Consider the following 15,725-nt stretch of genomic DNA (forward strand, 5'->3'; position numbering starts at 1 on the left):
CTGGTTCAGAACACATATTTATGCGTGCCTACTTCGTGGTGGGCACTGGGTATCCTACGATGAATCGGACTCTGCCCAAACTCCAGGGGCTGGGACACCACTCGCCCATCTCTGTCACCCTCTGCCCAGACAGGTCAGGAAGAGGCGGGGGGAGCTGAGGTTTGCACCCTACCCCGCCTTCCCAGGATCACCTCCAGAGCCCCGCCCCTTCGGGGGCGTCCGGGCTGCGCCGCAAAGTAGGGAAAATTCTTTGCCGCAGAACAGCCCGCCTCCGTCTTTACGGCAAGTCGTATTTCACTCCTCTAATATGGCGTTCCCCATTTAGGCAGCGGCCGTGGTTTCTACCATAGATGGACGTGGGCAGTGCTGTGTTGAGAGTGTTGTGTGTCTAACCCAGACTGCGGGATCTGCAGTTAAAGTTCGTTTCTGGTCACGACTCCAAAAACCCACCCTCCTCTTGAGGGTCAAGAATCGCCGCTTTTTTTCTAGTTCCCGCAAGTTCCTCATCTGTCCCTGGCTTGTTCCCCGCGCCACCTCCGGACACCCTCAAGTCCCCGAAACCCTCAGACTCAAACTATGAGCCTTCGGCAGCTGCTTTCGCGCTTGCCCCGTTGCCTTGGGGCCTCGGGTCCCCTGCGTGGCCCCCTCGACACCATCTCCTCGGTGATCTCCTGGCGTGGTCAGTCCTCCAGGTCCCCGGCCCAGTGGAACCAAGTGGTGTCAGAGGCGGAGAAGATCGTGGGCTACCCCACGTCCTTCATGAGCCTCCGTTGCCTGCTGAGCGACGAGCTCAGCAACATCGCTATGCAGGTGCGGAAGCTGGTGGGGACTCAGCACCCTCTGCTTACCACAGCCAGGTGAGCTACACCTTCGCCCTGACACACTCGCACCCACCCTAGTCCTTTTTCCTGGCCGGTACACTTTTCCTGTCTCTCTCAGACTGACTGCCTGTTTATTTCTTTTTATTCCTTAGTTTCCTCAGCCTTCCTAGACATTCGGTGTTGTGTCTTAGTCCACTCATCTTAACATACTTTTATTAATATTTGCGATGTAAGAATGAGAACACGTGCGATTTTCGCGTTTTTGCTTTTTAGCTATTGAAGGTGAAGTTGCCTCGATGATTTGTGGAAGCATCGAGTAGGGATGTGGGTTTGAGTCACTTCCTAGAAATGGTCTTTTAAAAGTGGGATAGTTTTATTTTCGGTTCTGCATTATTCAGGAAGTCACCTCTAGAAAGAATGGGTTAGGGGGAGATAGGCCAAAAGTTAGGCAGTCATTTGCAACTTTTGTCTCAGGCTCGAAGTAGGAATTTATGCAGTCAGTATTCATTTTCCCTTGGGATTTTTATCACTTACGCTGGACTGCTACTGTGAAACGTGTTTTTAGGACTTTTAAGGACCACAACTTTTGGTTCCATTTTTAAAACCCCCACCTTTGTATTAATAACTGAAAACACATAGAGAAGTTGCAGGAATAAAATTAATAAGTAACATACTTTATATTCACCTATTTTATATATACACACACACATACTATTCATGTATATGTAAATAAAATATATACACACATGTTTTTCCTGAATCGTTTGTGGTACATTTCATGTCATTCCTTTACCCCTAAAGTACTTCATTGTGTATTTCCTAAGCATAGGAATATTCTTTACATAACTCCAGTACAATAAGCAATTTACTTGTCCCCTAGGGAACATTTGGCAGTGTATGGAAATGTTACAATGGGGACGTGCTACTGGTGTTTAGTAGTTAAGAGGCCAGAGATGTTGTTAAACACCCTGCAGTGCCCAGGGCAACTCCCTACCGTGAAGAATTAGGTGCACTAAAATGTCAGTAGTACCATTGTGGAGAAATCTTGGACAAAATTATCATTTTTTTTTAATGTTTTCTTAAAGAAAAAGCACAAACTTTTGAAATAATTGGAGTTTCACATGCTGTTGAAAGAAATACTGTAGAGAGGCCCAGTGTATCCTTTGCAGTCTTGTCCCACAAGCAGGATGTTGACACTGATACATTTCCATCACTACAACGATCTCTCAGATTGCTCTTTTATAGCTACCCTTACTTCCCTTGCCCATTCTCTTGCTTTAATTTTTTATGAGACATCTGCTATTCTTTGTTACTATAAACGTTACCGAATAGCAATACCAAATAGCAGTAGTAAAGAGATTTTATTTCTTGGGCGTCATTCCCAGTTATCAGGAATGTCATTTTATGAGTAGGTTAAACTTGTTTTGAAGCTGAAATGTTAGTTCTCCAGAGATTCTAGATGGCACACACTCAGAACACACAACATGTATCTTTTAAAGCTTAATAGTGAGAGGAATGAGCTTACCACCCAGTTGAGGAAATAAAACTTTTATCAATCCTGTTGAAGCTGTCTCTATTCACTAGTTTCTCCCTGATCCCCACTGAACTGAATTTTGTGTTTATTTTTCCTTTTTAAAGTTGCATGAGTGTTTTCTTAAATAGTAATCAGTTTAATAATGCTCATTTTTAAAATTTACAAATATTGTAGTGTATTGCATGTCCTTTGTGACTTGCTTTTTAAATTCGTCATTATTTCTAAGTTTATCCCCATTGTGTTAACTATACTTCATTAGTTTTTCACTGATGTGTGAGATTCTACTGTGTAAATACCATAGTCTTCTTTCAATCAACATTTGGATTATTTGCAGTTTGTGGTGTTATGAAAAGTACTGCTGTGAATATCCTGAACGTGTCTTCTGATGTACTTGTCTTGAGAGAATAAAGGACTGTGTACACATGGTCAGCTTTAGGAAATAATGACAAATTGTTTAACAAAGTGGTTCTACCAGTTTATATTCTTACTAGCAGTGTCTGAGTTCAAGTTACTCTGTGTTCTCACAACACATGAACCGTGAAATGTCTTATTTTTTGCCAGTCAAGTAGTGGGTTTCTCTGTACGTGATGGGAATATGGTAGTGTTAGCAGTGGAGGATGTGGGGTAGTACGGTGAGCCCTCCAGATCCGTGAGTTCACAACCACAGGTTGAACCAATTGTAGGCTGAAAATATTCAGGGGGATGTTTCAGAAAGTCCCCCTGAAACAAAACTTGAGTTTGCTGTGCACCAGGAACTATTTTTATAGCACTAATATTGTATATACAACCATTTACATAGAATTGGCATCGTAAGTATTCTAGAGATGATTTAAAGTATAGGGGAGGATGTGCCTTGGATTATATGCAGACACTGTGAGGGACTTGAGAATCCTCAGATTTTGATATGCATGGGGGTTCCTGAATCTAATCCCCTTGGACTACATATTACATTACGCATATGCATCTTGTAGTGTCTATAATAAAGCATTGACATGAAAAGGGCAGAACTAGAAAAAGTCTTAGTAATGTGCGTATTCTGAGAATTGCAGTTCATCTACTTGTCAGAGTATCAATTGGGGTCTTAGAGAAGATTCCTTCTGAGACCACCAGAGACACTCTAAATGAAAGCTTGTAAGACTAATGGCTCTGAAACTTTCCTGATTGTAGCCTCCCCTGCCTGCCTGTCCCTGATCTAATACAGTGAAAACATTGGAGAAAGTTTCAGCAAAGCCATAGAAACATATGTGGATTACTTTATTTTGTAAGAAAAGAAGGAGTTAATCTGTATGTAGTTTTGTTACATGTTTAAATTCTTTAAACAGTCTAAACTCACAGGCAGTCAGTGAACAAAAAACTTTTGGGGAGGCGATCATGTATACATCTATTTCAGCAAAGAAGCAAGCATTTGATCCACAGGGTAGGCAGATTGTGGTTATTGTAAATTATAGCTAAAAACATGGATTAAGTAGCTATATTGTTTCACATGCGGCACCTTACTTTGGTGAAATCTTGTTGGCAAAGCATTGATAATTAAGACAGAGAGTGTCTCAGTATGCTAGCCAAAGGACACAAAGACCCCATATAGTTAATATAGATAAGACCATAAAAAATTGGATTTGATAAATTCTTTTACTTAGTTCCGTTTTACATTTTGAGATTCCATTATTTACTTATATTGATATTCTGATCCCTTGGGTCATTTTACTTTTTGGGTAGATAAACATGGTTTATTAGGGATGAATCATATCTGATAGCCCTAAATTTAGATGTACAGTGACATTTTTTGGCAAAGAGGAGAAAAGAAGGAAATCACCATAATTCATTATTCACTACTTTCTCTTTCTTTACTTAAGCTATCTCATCAAGAAGAAGGGAAAGAGCCTAGAACTTACTTTTATAACAGTTTGAGAAGTGAGATTAAATTTAAAATCTTGAGATTTGGTGAGATAATGATCATATTGCTAACAACATTGAAGCAGTTAATTTTTTTACTCTTGTTCTTCTAGGTGTTCTAGTATCTCTGTGTTGTAAGTTCCAATTAGATAAATAATCCTTAGTTCATTGTTTATTAAAGCTTATGTAGGAGTATAAAGAACTCTATAACATGGACCATGTCCTCTGAGAATAGGCATCGTGTTGGACACAAGTATATTTACAGATAGCATATTAAAAAGCAGAGACATTACTTTGCCAACAAAGGTTCGTCTAGTCAAGGCTATGGTTTTTCCAGTGGTCATGTATGGATGTGAGAGTTGGACTGTGAAGAAAGCTGATCACCGAAGAATTGATGCTTTGAACTGTGGTGTTGGAGGAGACTCTTGAGAGTCGACCGCAAGGAGATCCAACCAGTCCGTCCTAAAGGAGATCAGTCCTGGGTGTTCATTGGAAGGACTGATGCTAAAGCTGAAACTCCAGTACTTTGGCCACCTCATGCGAAGAGTTGACTCACTGGAAAAGACTGATGCTGGGAGGGATTGGGGGCGGGAGGAGAAGGGGACGACAGAGAATGAGATGGCTGGATGGCATCATCGACTCGATGGACATGAGTTTGAGTGAACTCCGGGAGTTGTTGATGGACATGGAGGCCTGGCGTGCTGTGATTCATGGGGTCGCAGAGGGTCGGGCATGACTGAGTGACTGAACTGAACTGAACAGAAGGAGATAAATGACTTGTGACTAGTGAGTAGTAGAGATACATTAGCTATAACATTTAGAGACACTAAAGTGACCTGGCGAAAGATAAACACTGTATGATATTAATTATATATGGAATAAAAAATAATCTAGTGACTATAACAACAACAAAAACAGATTCACAGGTATAGAGAACAAACTAGTGGTTACTGGTAGGAAGAGGGAAGTGGGGAGGGGCCAGAAAGAAGTAGGGGATTAAGAGGTATAAACTACTGGGTATAAATTAAATAAGCTACAAGAATATATTGTATAACAGTAGGAATATACCTAGTATTTTTATAATAATTGTGAATGGTGTATAACCTTTAAAAATTATGATTCACTTTGTTGTACACCTGAAATATATACCATTGTACATTAACTGTCCCTCAAGAGCAAACATAAAAAATGAAATAAAGTGGCCTAGAATAGTAGAGAATCTTTCATGAAGAAATTGGGGTGTGATGAGAATCGATGGATGAAAACTACATGTATAGTCTTTTGAGGATGGTGGTAATATATTCAGTTTTTTTCTTCTTGATTCTTTTCATTTTCCTTTCTTCTCCAGGCTGTCATTCTTCTTCTAGGCATAATGAGTGAGTGAGTGAAAGTCGCTCATTCGTGTCCAACTCTGCTACCTCACAGACTATACAATCCATGGAATTCTTCAGGGAGAACCTTAAAAGCAAGAATAAGCAGTGTGATAAAGCGAACAGTATTAATGGAACTATAATAGCTAAAGCAATATTGAAAAAATAGAAAGAAAATGGAAGGAGTCATTCTACCTAATGTTAAGTCTAATATATATATAACTTCATTGATTAAAACACTGTGGTATTGGCAGAGGAATAGATAGATCATTGAAATAGAATAGGGAACTCAGAAATGAATCAACACAAATATACCTGTTGATTTTTGACAAAGGTGCAAAAGCAGTTCGATGGAGGGAGAATAGTCTTTTCAATAAATGGGACTGGAACAATTTGGACATTATATAGGCAAGAAAATAAACCTTGACCTAAACTTCACACCATATTAAAAAAAAAAAGATCTGCGTTGAATAGAATTAAATGTGAAATATAAAACTATCAAATAAAACTTAAGAAAACAGGAGAGGATTTTTGGAATGTGGACTCGGTAAACAGTTTTTAGACGTGAAACCAAAAATGCAGTTCATTAAAGAAAAAAAGATCAATAATTGTACTTCAGCAAAATTGAAAACTTTGTTCTGCGAAAAGACCTTGTTAATAGATTGAAAAGATTAACCACAGGGAGAAAACATTTGTAAATCACTTATCTGAAAAAGGACTTACATCCAGAATATATAAAGATCACTCTGAACTCAATGGTAAGAAAACAAACAATTAGAAAATGGGCACAAAGCCTGTAAAAACAGAAAATGAATATATGAAAAATTGTTAAACAATATTAGCCATTAGAAAAATGTGTGTTAAAACCATGATGAGATACCACTGCATACCTATTGAATGACTAAAATGAAAAATACAATATGGAATCTTGGTGAGGATGCAAAGAAACTAGATTGCTGATTGTTGTTTAGTCATTCAGTTCAGGCACTAAGTCGTGTCCAATTCTTTCTGACCTCTTTGTAGCACTCCAGGCCTCCCAGTCCGTCACTGACTCTGGGAGCTTGCTCAAACTCATGTCCATTGAGTCGGTGATGCCATCCAGCCATCTCATCCTCTGTTGTTTCTTTCTTTTCCTGCCTTCGGTCTTTCCAAGCATCAGGGTCTTTTCCAATGAGTCAGTTCTTTGCGTCAGGTGGCCAAACTATTGGCGTTTCAGCTTCAGGAATATTCAGGACTGATTTCCTTTAGGATGGACTGGTTGGACCTCCTTGATGTCCACAGGACTCTCAAGAGTCTTCTCCAACACCACAGTTCAAAAGCATCAATTCTCTGGCGCTCAGCTTTCTTTATAGTCCAACTCTCACATCCATACATGACTACTGGAAAAACCATAGCTTTGATTAGATGGACCTTTGTTGGCAAAGTAATGTCTCTGCTTTTCAATCTTATGTATAGGTTGGTAATGACTTTTCTTCCAAGGAGTAAGGGTCTTTTAATATCATGGCTGCAGTCACCATCTGCAGTGATTTTGGAATCCAAAAAAATAAAGTCTGTCACTGTTTCCACTGTTTCCCCATCTATTTGCCATGAAGTGATGGGACCAGATGCCATGATCTTAGTTTTTTGACTGTTGAGTTTTAACTTTTTCACTCTCTTCTTTCACTTTCATCAAGAGGCTCTTTAGTTCTTCTTCACTTTCTGCCATAAAGGTGGTGTCATCTGCATATCTGAGGTTATTGATATTTCTCCCAGCAATCTTGATTCCAGCTTGTGCTTCATCCAGCCCAGTATTTCGCATAATGTACTCTGCATATAAGTTAAATAAGCAGGGTGACAGTATACAGCCTTGACATACTCCTTTCCCAATTTGGAACCAGTCTGTTGTTCCATGTCCAGTTCTAACTGTTGCTTCTTGACCCACATGCAGATTTCTTAGGCAGGTCAGATGGTCTGGAATTTCCATCTCTTGAAGAATTTTCCAGAGTTTACTCTGATCCACACAGTCAAAGGCTATGGCATAGTCAATAAAGCAGAAATAGATGTTTTTCTGGAACTTTCTTGCTTTTTTGATGATCCCACGGATGTTGGCAATTTGATCTCTGTTTCCTCTGCCTTTTCTAAATCCAGCTTGAACATCTAGAAGTTCTCGGTTCACATACTGTTGAAGCCTGACTTGGAGAATTTTGAGCATTACTTTGCTAACCTGTGAGATGGGTGCAATTGTACAAGTTTGAACATTGTTTGGCATTGCCTTTCTTTCTGATTGGAATGAAAACTGACCTTTTCCAGTCCTGTGGCCACTGCTGAGTTTTCCAAATTTGCTGGCATATTGAGTGCAGCACTTTAACAGCATCAATCTTTTAGGATTTGAAATAGCTCAGCTGAAATAGTTGAAATAGAAACTTGAAATAGTTTAGTTGCTCAGTCATGTCCAAGTCTTTGTGACCCCATGGACTGCAGCATGCCAGGCTTTCCTGTCCTTCACCATCTTCTGGAGTTTGCGCAAACTCATGTTCATTGAGTCAGTGATGCCATCCAACCATCTCATCCTCTGTCACCCCTTCTCCTCCTGCCTTCAGTCTTTCACAGCATCAGAGTGAAAAGTGAAAGTGAAAGTTACTCAGTTGTGTCCAACTCTTTGTGACCCATGGACTATACAGTCCATGGAATTCTCTAAGCCAGAATACTGGAGTGGATCGAACCCAGGACTCCGGTGTTGGAGGTGCAGCTGAGCCACAAGGGAAGTCCAAGAATACTGGAGTGGGTAGCCTATCCCTTCTCCAGTGGATCTTCCTGACCCAGGAATTGAACCAGGATCTCCTGCGTTGCAGGCGGATTCTTTGCCAACTGAGCTATCAGGGAAGCCCTTTCCAGCATCATGGTCTTTTCCAGTGAGTCAGTTCTTCACATCAGGTGGCCAAAATATTAGAGCTTCAGCTTCAGCATTGGTCCTTCCAGTGAATATTTAGTGTTGATTTCCTTTAGGATTGACTGGTTTGATCTCAGTCCAAGGGTCTCTCAAGAGTCTTCTCCAGCACCACGGTTTGAACATTGCTGATGAGAATGTGAAAATGTTATAGCCACTCTGGAATACCTGACCTGCCTCTTGAGAAACCTGTATTTAGGTCAGGAAGCAACAGTTAGAACTGGACATGGAACAACAGACTGGTTCCAAATCAGGAAAGGAGTATGTCAAGGCTGTATACTGTCACCCTGCTTATTTAACTTATATGCAGAGTACATCATGAGAAATGCTGAGCTGGAAGAATCACAAGCTGGAATCAAGATTGCTGGGAGAAATATCAATAACCTCAGATATGCAGATGACACCACCCTTATGGCAGAAAGTGAAGAAGAACTAAAGGGCCTCTTGATGAGAGTGAAAGAGGAGAGTGAAAAAGTTGGCTTAAAGCTCAACGTTCAAAAAACTAAGATCATGGCATCTGGTCCCATCACTTCATCGGAAATAGATGGAGAAACAGTGGAAACAGTGGCTGACTTTATTTTTCTGGGCTCCAAAATCACTGCAGATGCTGATTGCAGCAATGAAATTAAAAGATGCTTACTCCTTGGAAGGAAAGTTATGACCAACCTAGACAGCATATTTAAAAAGCAGAGACATCACTTTGCCGACCGAGATCCGTCTAGTCAAGGCGATGGTTTTTCCCGTGGTCATGTATTATCGGGGACCAGCCTTGATATGACCCAGGGTATCCTCGGGATGAACGGCGTCGGCGTCAGAGAGAGAGAGAGAAAAAGAGAGAGACAGGGGCTGATGATTCCTTGGTTTACGCTGGAAACCAATAAAACCCCAGCACGGGGCTTGCTCTGTTTACGTAGGCCGCAGGCGCCCTCTCGAATCACTGGAGGCACCCCACCAGGGCACCCCCTCGAGTGGGTCTTAGAAGCCCAGGCAGATAAGTAAACTCAGAGGGCCCAGCGCTCCAAGAATCTCAACCAGAAAAAGGAGAATAGAGAAAAGGATGGAAAAAGAGAAAGAACGACACGGGGAGACCAAGCTTCAGTGAGCAAGGCCCAAAACTTTATTTTCCAGTGCTGCTTTTATACCCTAAGTTATGCGCATAAGAAACAGAGAAAGGGAGGTATAGAGTCACGCCAAAATCGCGTGGGGTCAGCAGTCTTGACCCTTATCAGGATCAGGGCTTATTTTTGTGTGTCTTGTGATAAAAGTTTTAGGTGGTTTACATCCTCTTCTGGCCAGGGGGCCTGCTAACAGTTTATGGCCCTCTCTCCTAACAATAGGTTAGTTAGCAAGTAAAAGGCTTATATTCTTTTAAGGTGACTTTCCTAGAGTCAGGTGCTAGACACATAACAAAGTTACATTCCTATAAGGCACCGGTGTAGTGAGCTGCAAGAAAGGAATTTATTAACTTAAGATCTGATGTGGTTAAATCAAAGGCTACTACTTATATTCTCTATATGTGATTAATATATTTCCAAGGATACAATAGATAGAGGAAACTGCAGCAAGCATTGATTCAACAATGAAATCTTTTTTAGTACTACTCTAATGATTTTAACTTCTTCAACAGATTCCTGTATTTTAGAATATTAGGCTTTCTGTCCTTGCATGGCTGGGAGGCTATAAACAGTCACACTCATAGTTGTAAGAGCCCGGACAAACTTGTCATGCAAGTTAGAAAGCTATCAGAGGGTCTTGGATTGGAACACTCCTATTAAGCCGAGGAGAACTTTTAAACTACAGCTCTGAATTAATGTTTTCAGAGAAAGGTGGTTGGGGGGAAGCCCCCGTAAGTATTAGAGGACTTGGTAAGAGGCGTAAGATAGTAAAGCAGTCAGACTCCAGTTTTCTTTGGGGTAGATGCTCAGGTAAGTCCAGGGGGTTCCTCGAGCCCTGATTAGCCTTTGCCCGTCAGGCCTCTTCCCCAATTAACCTTTGCCATGGGTAGGATTTCCCTCGCTGGCTCCCGGCAATGTATGGATGTGAGAGTTGGACTGTGAAGAAATCTGATCACTGAAGAGTTGATGCTTTTGAACTATGGTGTTGGAGAAGACTCTTGAGAGTCCCTTGGACTGCAAGGAGATCCAACCAGTCCATTCTAAAGGAGATCAGTCCTGGGTGTTCATTGGAAGGACTGATGCTAAAGCTGAAACTCCAATACTTTGGCCACCTCATGCAACGAGTTGACTCACTGGAAAAGACTCTGATGCTGAGAGGGGTTGGGGGCAGGGGGAGAAGGGGACGACAGAGAATGAGATGGCTGGATGGCATCACCGACTCGGTGGACATGAGTTTGAGTGTACTCCGTGAGTTGGTGATGGACAGCGAGATCTGGCGTGCTGTGATTCATGGGGTCGCAAAGAGTTGGACACGACCGAGTGGCTGAACTGAACTGAATTGAACTGAAGAACTGGAAACAACCCATACCTCACTGAACAGTGAATGGCTGAACAAACTGTGGTGCATCCATACAATGGAATAGTTGTTTAGTTGCTAAGTTGTTTCTAAGTCTTTGTGACCTCATGGACTGTAGCCCTCCAGACTCCTCTGTTCATGGGATTTCCCAGGCAAGAATACTGGATTAGGTTGCTGTTTCCTTCTCCAGAGAATCTTCCTGACCCAGAGATGGAAGCTGGGTCTCCTGCGTTGCAGGTGGATTTTTTTAACCACTGAGCCACCTGGGAAGCCCTGGAACGCTATATGGTGGTGGTGTTCAGTCGCTCGGTCACATCCAGGTCTTTGTGTCCCCATCATCTGCAGCACGCTAGTCTCCTCTGTCCTTTACTATCTCCCAGAGTTTGCTCAAATTCAATGTCCATTGAGTTAATGATGCTATCTAGCCACCTTTGCCACCCTCTTCTCCTTTTGCCTTCAGTCTTTCCCATCATCAGGGTCTTTTCCAACGAGTAGGCTCTTTTCATCAGATGGTGGAAGTATTGGAGCTTCAGCTTCAGCACCAGTCTTTCCAATGAATATTCAGGGTTGATTTCCTTTAGGATTAACTGATTTTATCTCCTTTCAGTCCAGGGGATTCTTAGCACCGAAATTCGAAAGTGTCAGTTCTTCAAACTATATGTACCTGCACACAAATGAATGCAGGTTTTTAAGAAGTGTCGAAAATGGAATAAAGCCTGTAGTTTTAACTGTAATATACTAATGTTATTTTTTAAAAATTTTACTTATTTTTGGCTGCACTGGATCTTTATTGCTGTTGTAGGTTTTCTCTAGCTGTGTTGTGCAGAGTCTACTCTCTAGTTGCAGTGAGCACGTAGGCGTCTCATTGCAGTGGCTTCTCCTGTTGTAGAGCTCATGCTCCGGGGTGTACAGGCTTCAGTAGTTGTGGTGCATGGGCTTAGGAGTTGTGGCTCACAGGCTCAGTGGAATCTTTCTGTTCCATGGATTGAACCTGTGTTCCCTACATTGGCAGGCAGATTCTTCACCACTGGACTACCAGAAAAGTCCCAGTGTTAACTTTTAGTTTTGGTATTATCCTACAGTTGTGTATTGAAGGAAGCTGGGTGAAAGATACATAAGGACTTTATATCCATGAGTTCTGCATATATGTGGATTCAGCCAACCACGGATCAAGAATATTTGGGGGGAAGAATTCCAGAAATTTCCTGAAAACAAAACTTGAATTTGCTGAGCCAGGCAACTTTTCATATAACATACATTGTATCTATTACTATTTGCGTAATATTTACACGGTATTAGGTGTTGTAAGTAATCTGGACATAATTTAATGTAAACTAGAGGATGTGCATAGGTTATATGTAAATACTACACCATTTTATATAAGAGACCTGAGCAACACAAATTTTGTGGTCCTGTAACCAATCCCTCTCTGGATACATAGTGAAGACTGTACTATTTTTATGTCTTTCTGTGAGTCTATAATTTTGTTATTTTGAAAAGCTAAAAAAAAAAAAATCACTTCTAACAGAGAGAATGAACGGATGGATGGATGGATGAACAAATGAACAAACAGTAAGTAACCTGCAGGACAGGAAGCTTAACATGTATGTTTTAGTTTCATCTCTGTCAGTAGGTGTCAACAGTGTGACCTTAAGTAAGTTGTTCCATCTCTGGGCTTTAATTTCCTAAGCAATGAAATAAGAAGTTTGACTAAATGATTTCCAAAGGTGTTGCCAATTCTGCCTAGTAGAAATTGGTATTGTAACTGAGCATGGTAGCTAAGGGAGCTGTCGTCACTTCTCAGACAGGTAATGATGAGTAGATTGAATGCAATATGTAATACAAATTTATCATCCTTTTCCTACTGTTTAAAAATCCTGAAAGGTCAGGGGAAAAAAATGTTTTCTTAGACTCATAAATCTGACCTGAACTGACGTGAGATCATTCATAGTCTTTCTTTATCCAACTTAATGTGAATGTTCTTGCATTTTGCTACAGAAATATAAATTTGATTCCAGGGTGCTGCCACAGATTATTCTGGAGTGCTAGGTGAATTGCACCTTACTAAACTCAGAAAAATGTTGAATTTTGAAAGACATTCAGTTTCAGGGACTTTGGATGAGATTGTGGACCTGTCCAAGCCAGACAGTGGTATGCAGGGTGGAGGAGAAGTCCACGTATGTGGATGAGTCATGTGGGAGAGGCTGAAGGTCATGACGGTTTATCAGTCTCCATCTTCTCCAGTACCCCCTGTACCCCATGGCCATTGCCATCTTGCTGTTGTTGTTGCTTAGTCGCCCAGTCGTGTCCAGCTCTTTTGCAACCCCATGGATTGGGATTATCTGGGCTAGAATACTGGAGTGGGTTGTCATTTCTTTTCTTCATGGGGTCTTCCCAACCCAGGGATAAAACCCACATCTCCTGCATGGCAGGCTGATTCTTTACCGCTGAACCACCAGGGAATTAAATGTAATTATCCATTTGTGCAAAATATACATTTTTATATATTTATTTTAAAAACTAATATTTATTTAATTTTTGGCTGTGCTGGGTCTTTGTTGCTCACAGGTTTTTCTCTAGCTGTGGTGAGCAGGGATATTCTGTAGTTGCAGTGCATGAACTTCTCATTGAAGTGGCTTCTCTTGTTGCAGAGCATGGGCTCTAGGGCACGTGGGCTCAGGAGCTGTGGCTTCCGGGCTGTGGGGCACAGGCTCAGCAGTTGTGGTGCATGAGCTTAGTTGCTCCAAGGCATGAGGGATCTTCCCTGATCAGGGATCGAACCCATGTCTCCTGCATTGGCAGTTGGATTCTTTACCGCTGAGCCATCAGGGAAGCCCTATATTTTTATTTTTAATCATTTAAATTTCTAGAAATCGTATTATTTTTGAGTACTTCTAGCTTTTATGAATTCACTGCATATGCTGCTGCTGCTGCTGCTAGGTCGCTTCAGTTGTGTCCGACTCTGTGCGACCCCATAGATGGAAGCCCACCAGGCTCCCCCGTCCCTGGGATTCTCCAGGTAAGAGTACTGGAGTCGGGTACCATTGCCTTCTCCACTGCATATGCTGCTGCTGCTGCTAAGTCACTTCAGTCATGTCCGACTCTGTGTGACCCCATAGACGGCAGCCCACCAGGCTCCCCGATCCCTGGGATTCTCCAGGCAAGAACACTGGAGTGGGTTGCCATTTCCTTCTCCAATGTGTGAAAGTGAAAAGTGAAAGTGAAGTCGCTCAGTCGTGTCCGACCCTTAGCGACCCCATGGACTGAAGGCTACCAGGCTCCTCCATCCATGGGATTTTCCAGGCAAGAGTATCTATTGTCAAAAACTTAAAGCTTTTAGTAAACATGGAGGACACTTAATTGTTTGAAAGGTAATGAAAAATACTTTTTTTCATGTAGAATTGGTTAAATTTTTGTTGTTTAACATAGCTGATTCCATTGTGCAATATGGCTTTGTTTTCATTGATTACTCTTGACAGATTTGACCCTTAGGATAAAATTTTTGTTCTGAATAATTTGTGTTTTTACTGTTGCCTTGAGAAAACTGTGATCTCTATTTCAGGTTTAGATAGATGGGATCAATTTGGTATGCATCTATTGGAGACAAATTATGACATTTAGTCCCTGTCTTAGAGGGTGTTGATACCTTGGTAGAGACTTTTTGTTCCTGAGTTTACTGCAGTTTCTTACTACCTAAAAAACCTTATTAGTCTTTTCTGCGTGGTAAAATTCTTCAGAGCTCTTTGAATTTATTATTGGGTATTTAATTTTAGTCTCTTCCATGTTTATGAAAGACCCTTTCTAGATTCAGTTCTGTAATTACTGTACTGAAAGTCTACCTTACTTATGAAGGACTTTTTCTTGGATGACTTGGAGAAAATTATAAATTTTAATTCATTCCACAAATATTTGAGGTGCTCTCGGCATGGATACACAAACAAGAATAAGACATAGTTGCTGCCCTTCAGGAATTCATGAGAGGCAGTATAGCGAGCACGAGCTCTGAAATCAGACTATCCTGCTCGGCCCCTACCAAGGTACGGGATCTCAGGAGGTTTACTTAACCTCTCTATGCCTCAGTTTCCTCATGTGTAAAATGAGAATAATGGTACCTGTTAATATGTCTTAGGCTTTTATGAAGAGTAAATGGGCAAATGTAGACATAAAAAGTAGTCACAATTTAGCAGTTATCCTTATTATTAGAAAGTTTTTTTAGTTGGGAGGCATGCAGATGGAGGATATTGAGATAAATTCTGTAGTATGTATGAGCAGTATGCAAAGACGAAAAAAATCTCTAGAGAAAACTGAAGACTTCCAAAGTTGAGGTGACATATGAGTTGGGACATGTTGGATAAGGAAATGACTAAGGCTGGAAAAAATAAGACAGGAGACGTTGCTTAGCAAAGTGTAGGGAAGTAGTAGTTAGGTGTACCCTGAACATGGGATGGATGAGGCAAAAAGAATAGATTGGAAATGTCTGCTTCTTCTAAGATAGGATAACATGCTGCAAACAAGTAGGAAACTGGATAAAAAATATGAACAACCGTATTCTGCTTGGGGTACGGGGAGCACAGGCTTGTGATCCCTGTGAGTGAGGAAACAAATGGGGTGAGAGCTGTGATCACCGTAACTTTCTGCTGAGAGGTGCATTCCAAACAGCAGCACAGAGAGAAGAAACTCCAGCAGAGGATGCTGGCACTGCTGAATTG

The 15,725-nt window shown here is 41.3% G+C and overlaps 1 protein-coding gene across 2 annotated transcripts in view; it reads left to right on the plus strand.

Moving 5' to 3' along the window:
* The first annotated feature begins 281 nt into the window (after positions 1–281).
* The window catches only part of PDSS2 (decaprenyl diphosphate synthase subunit 2), a 286,538-nt gene continuing 271,094 nt past the window's right edge, over positions 282–15,725 (plus strand). For both annotated transcript variants that reach the window (XM_055433579.2, XM_055433580.2), the window contains exon 1: positions 282–857. In XM_055433579.2, coding sequence (XP_055289554.2) covers positions 577–857 — 281 coding nt within the window. In that variant the 5' untranslated portion in view covers positions 282–576. The remainder of the gene's footprint in view (positions 858–15,725) is intronic.

This window comes from Moschus berezovskii, chromosome 10 (genome assembly GCF_049115385.1).
Source record: "Moschus berezovskii isolate FMDL1 chromosome 10, NW_MosBer_1.0, whole genome shotgun sequence".
NCBI lineage: Eukaryota > Metazoa > Chordata > Mammalia > Artiodactyla > Moschidae > Moschus > Moschus berezovskii.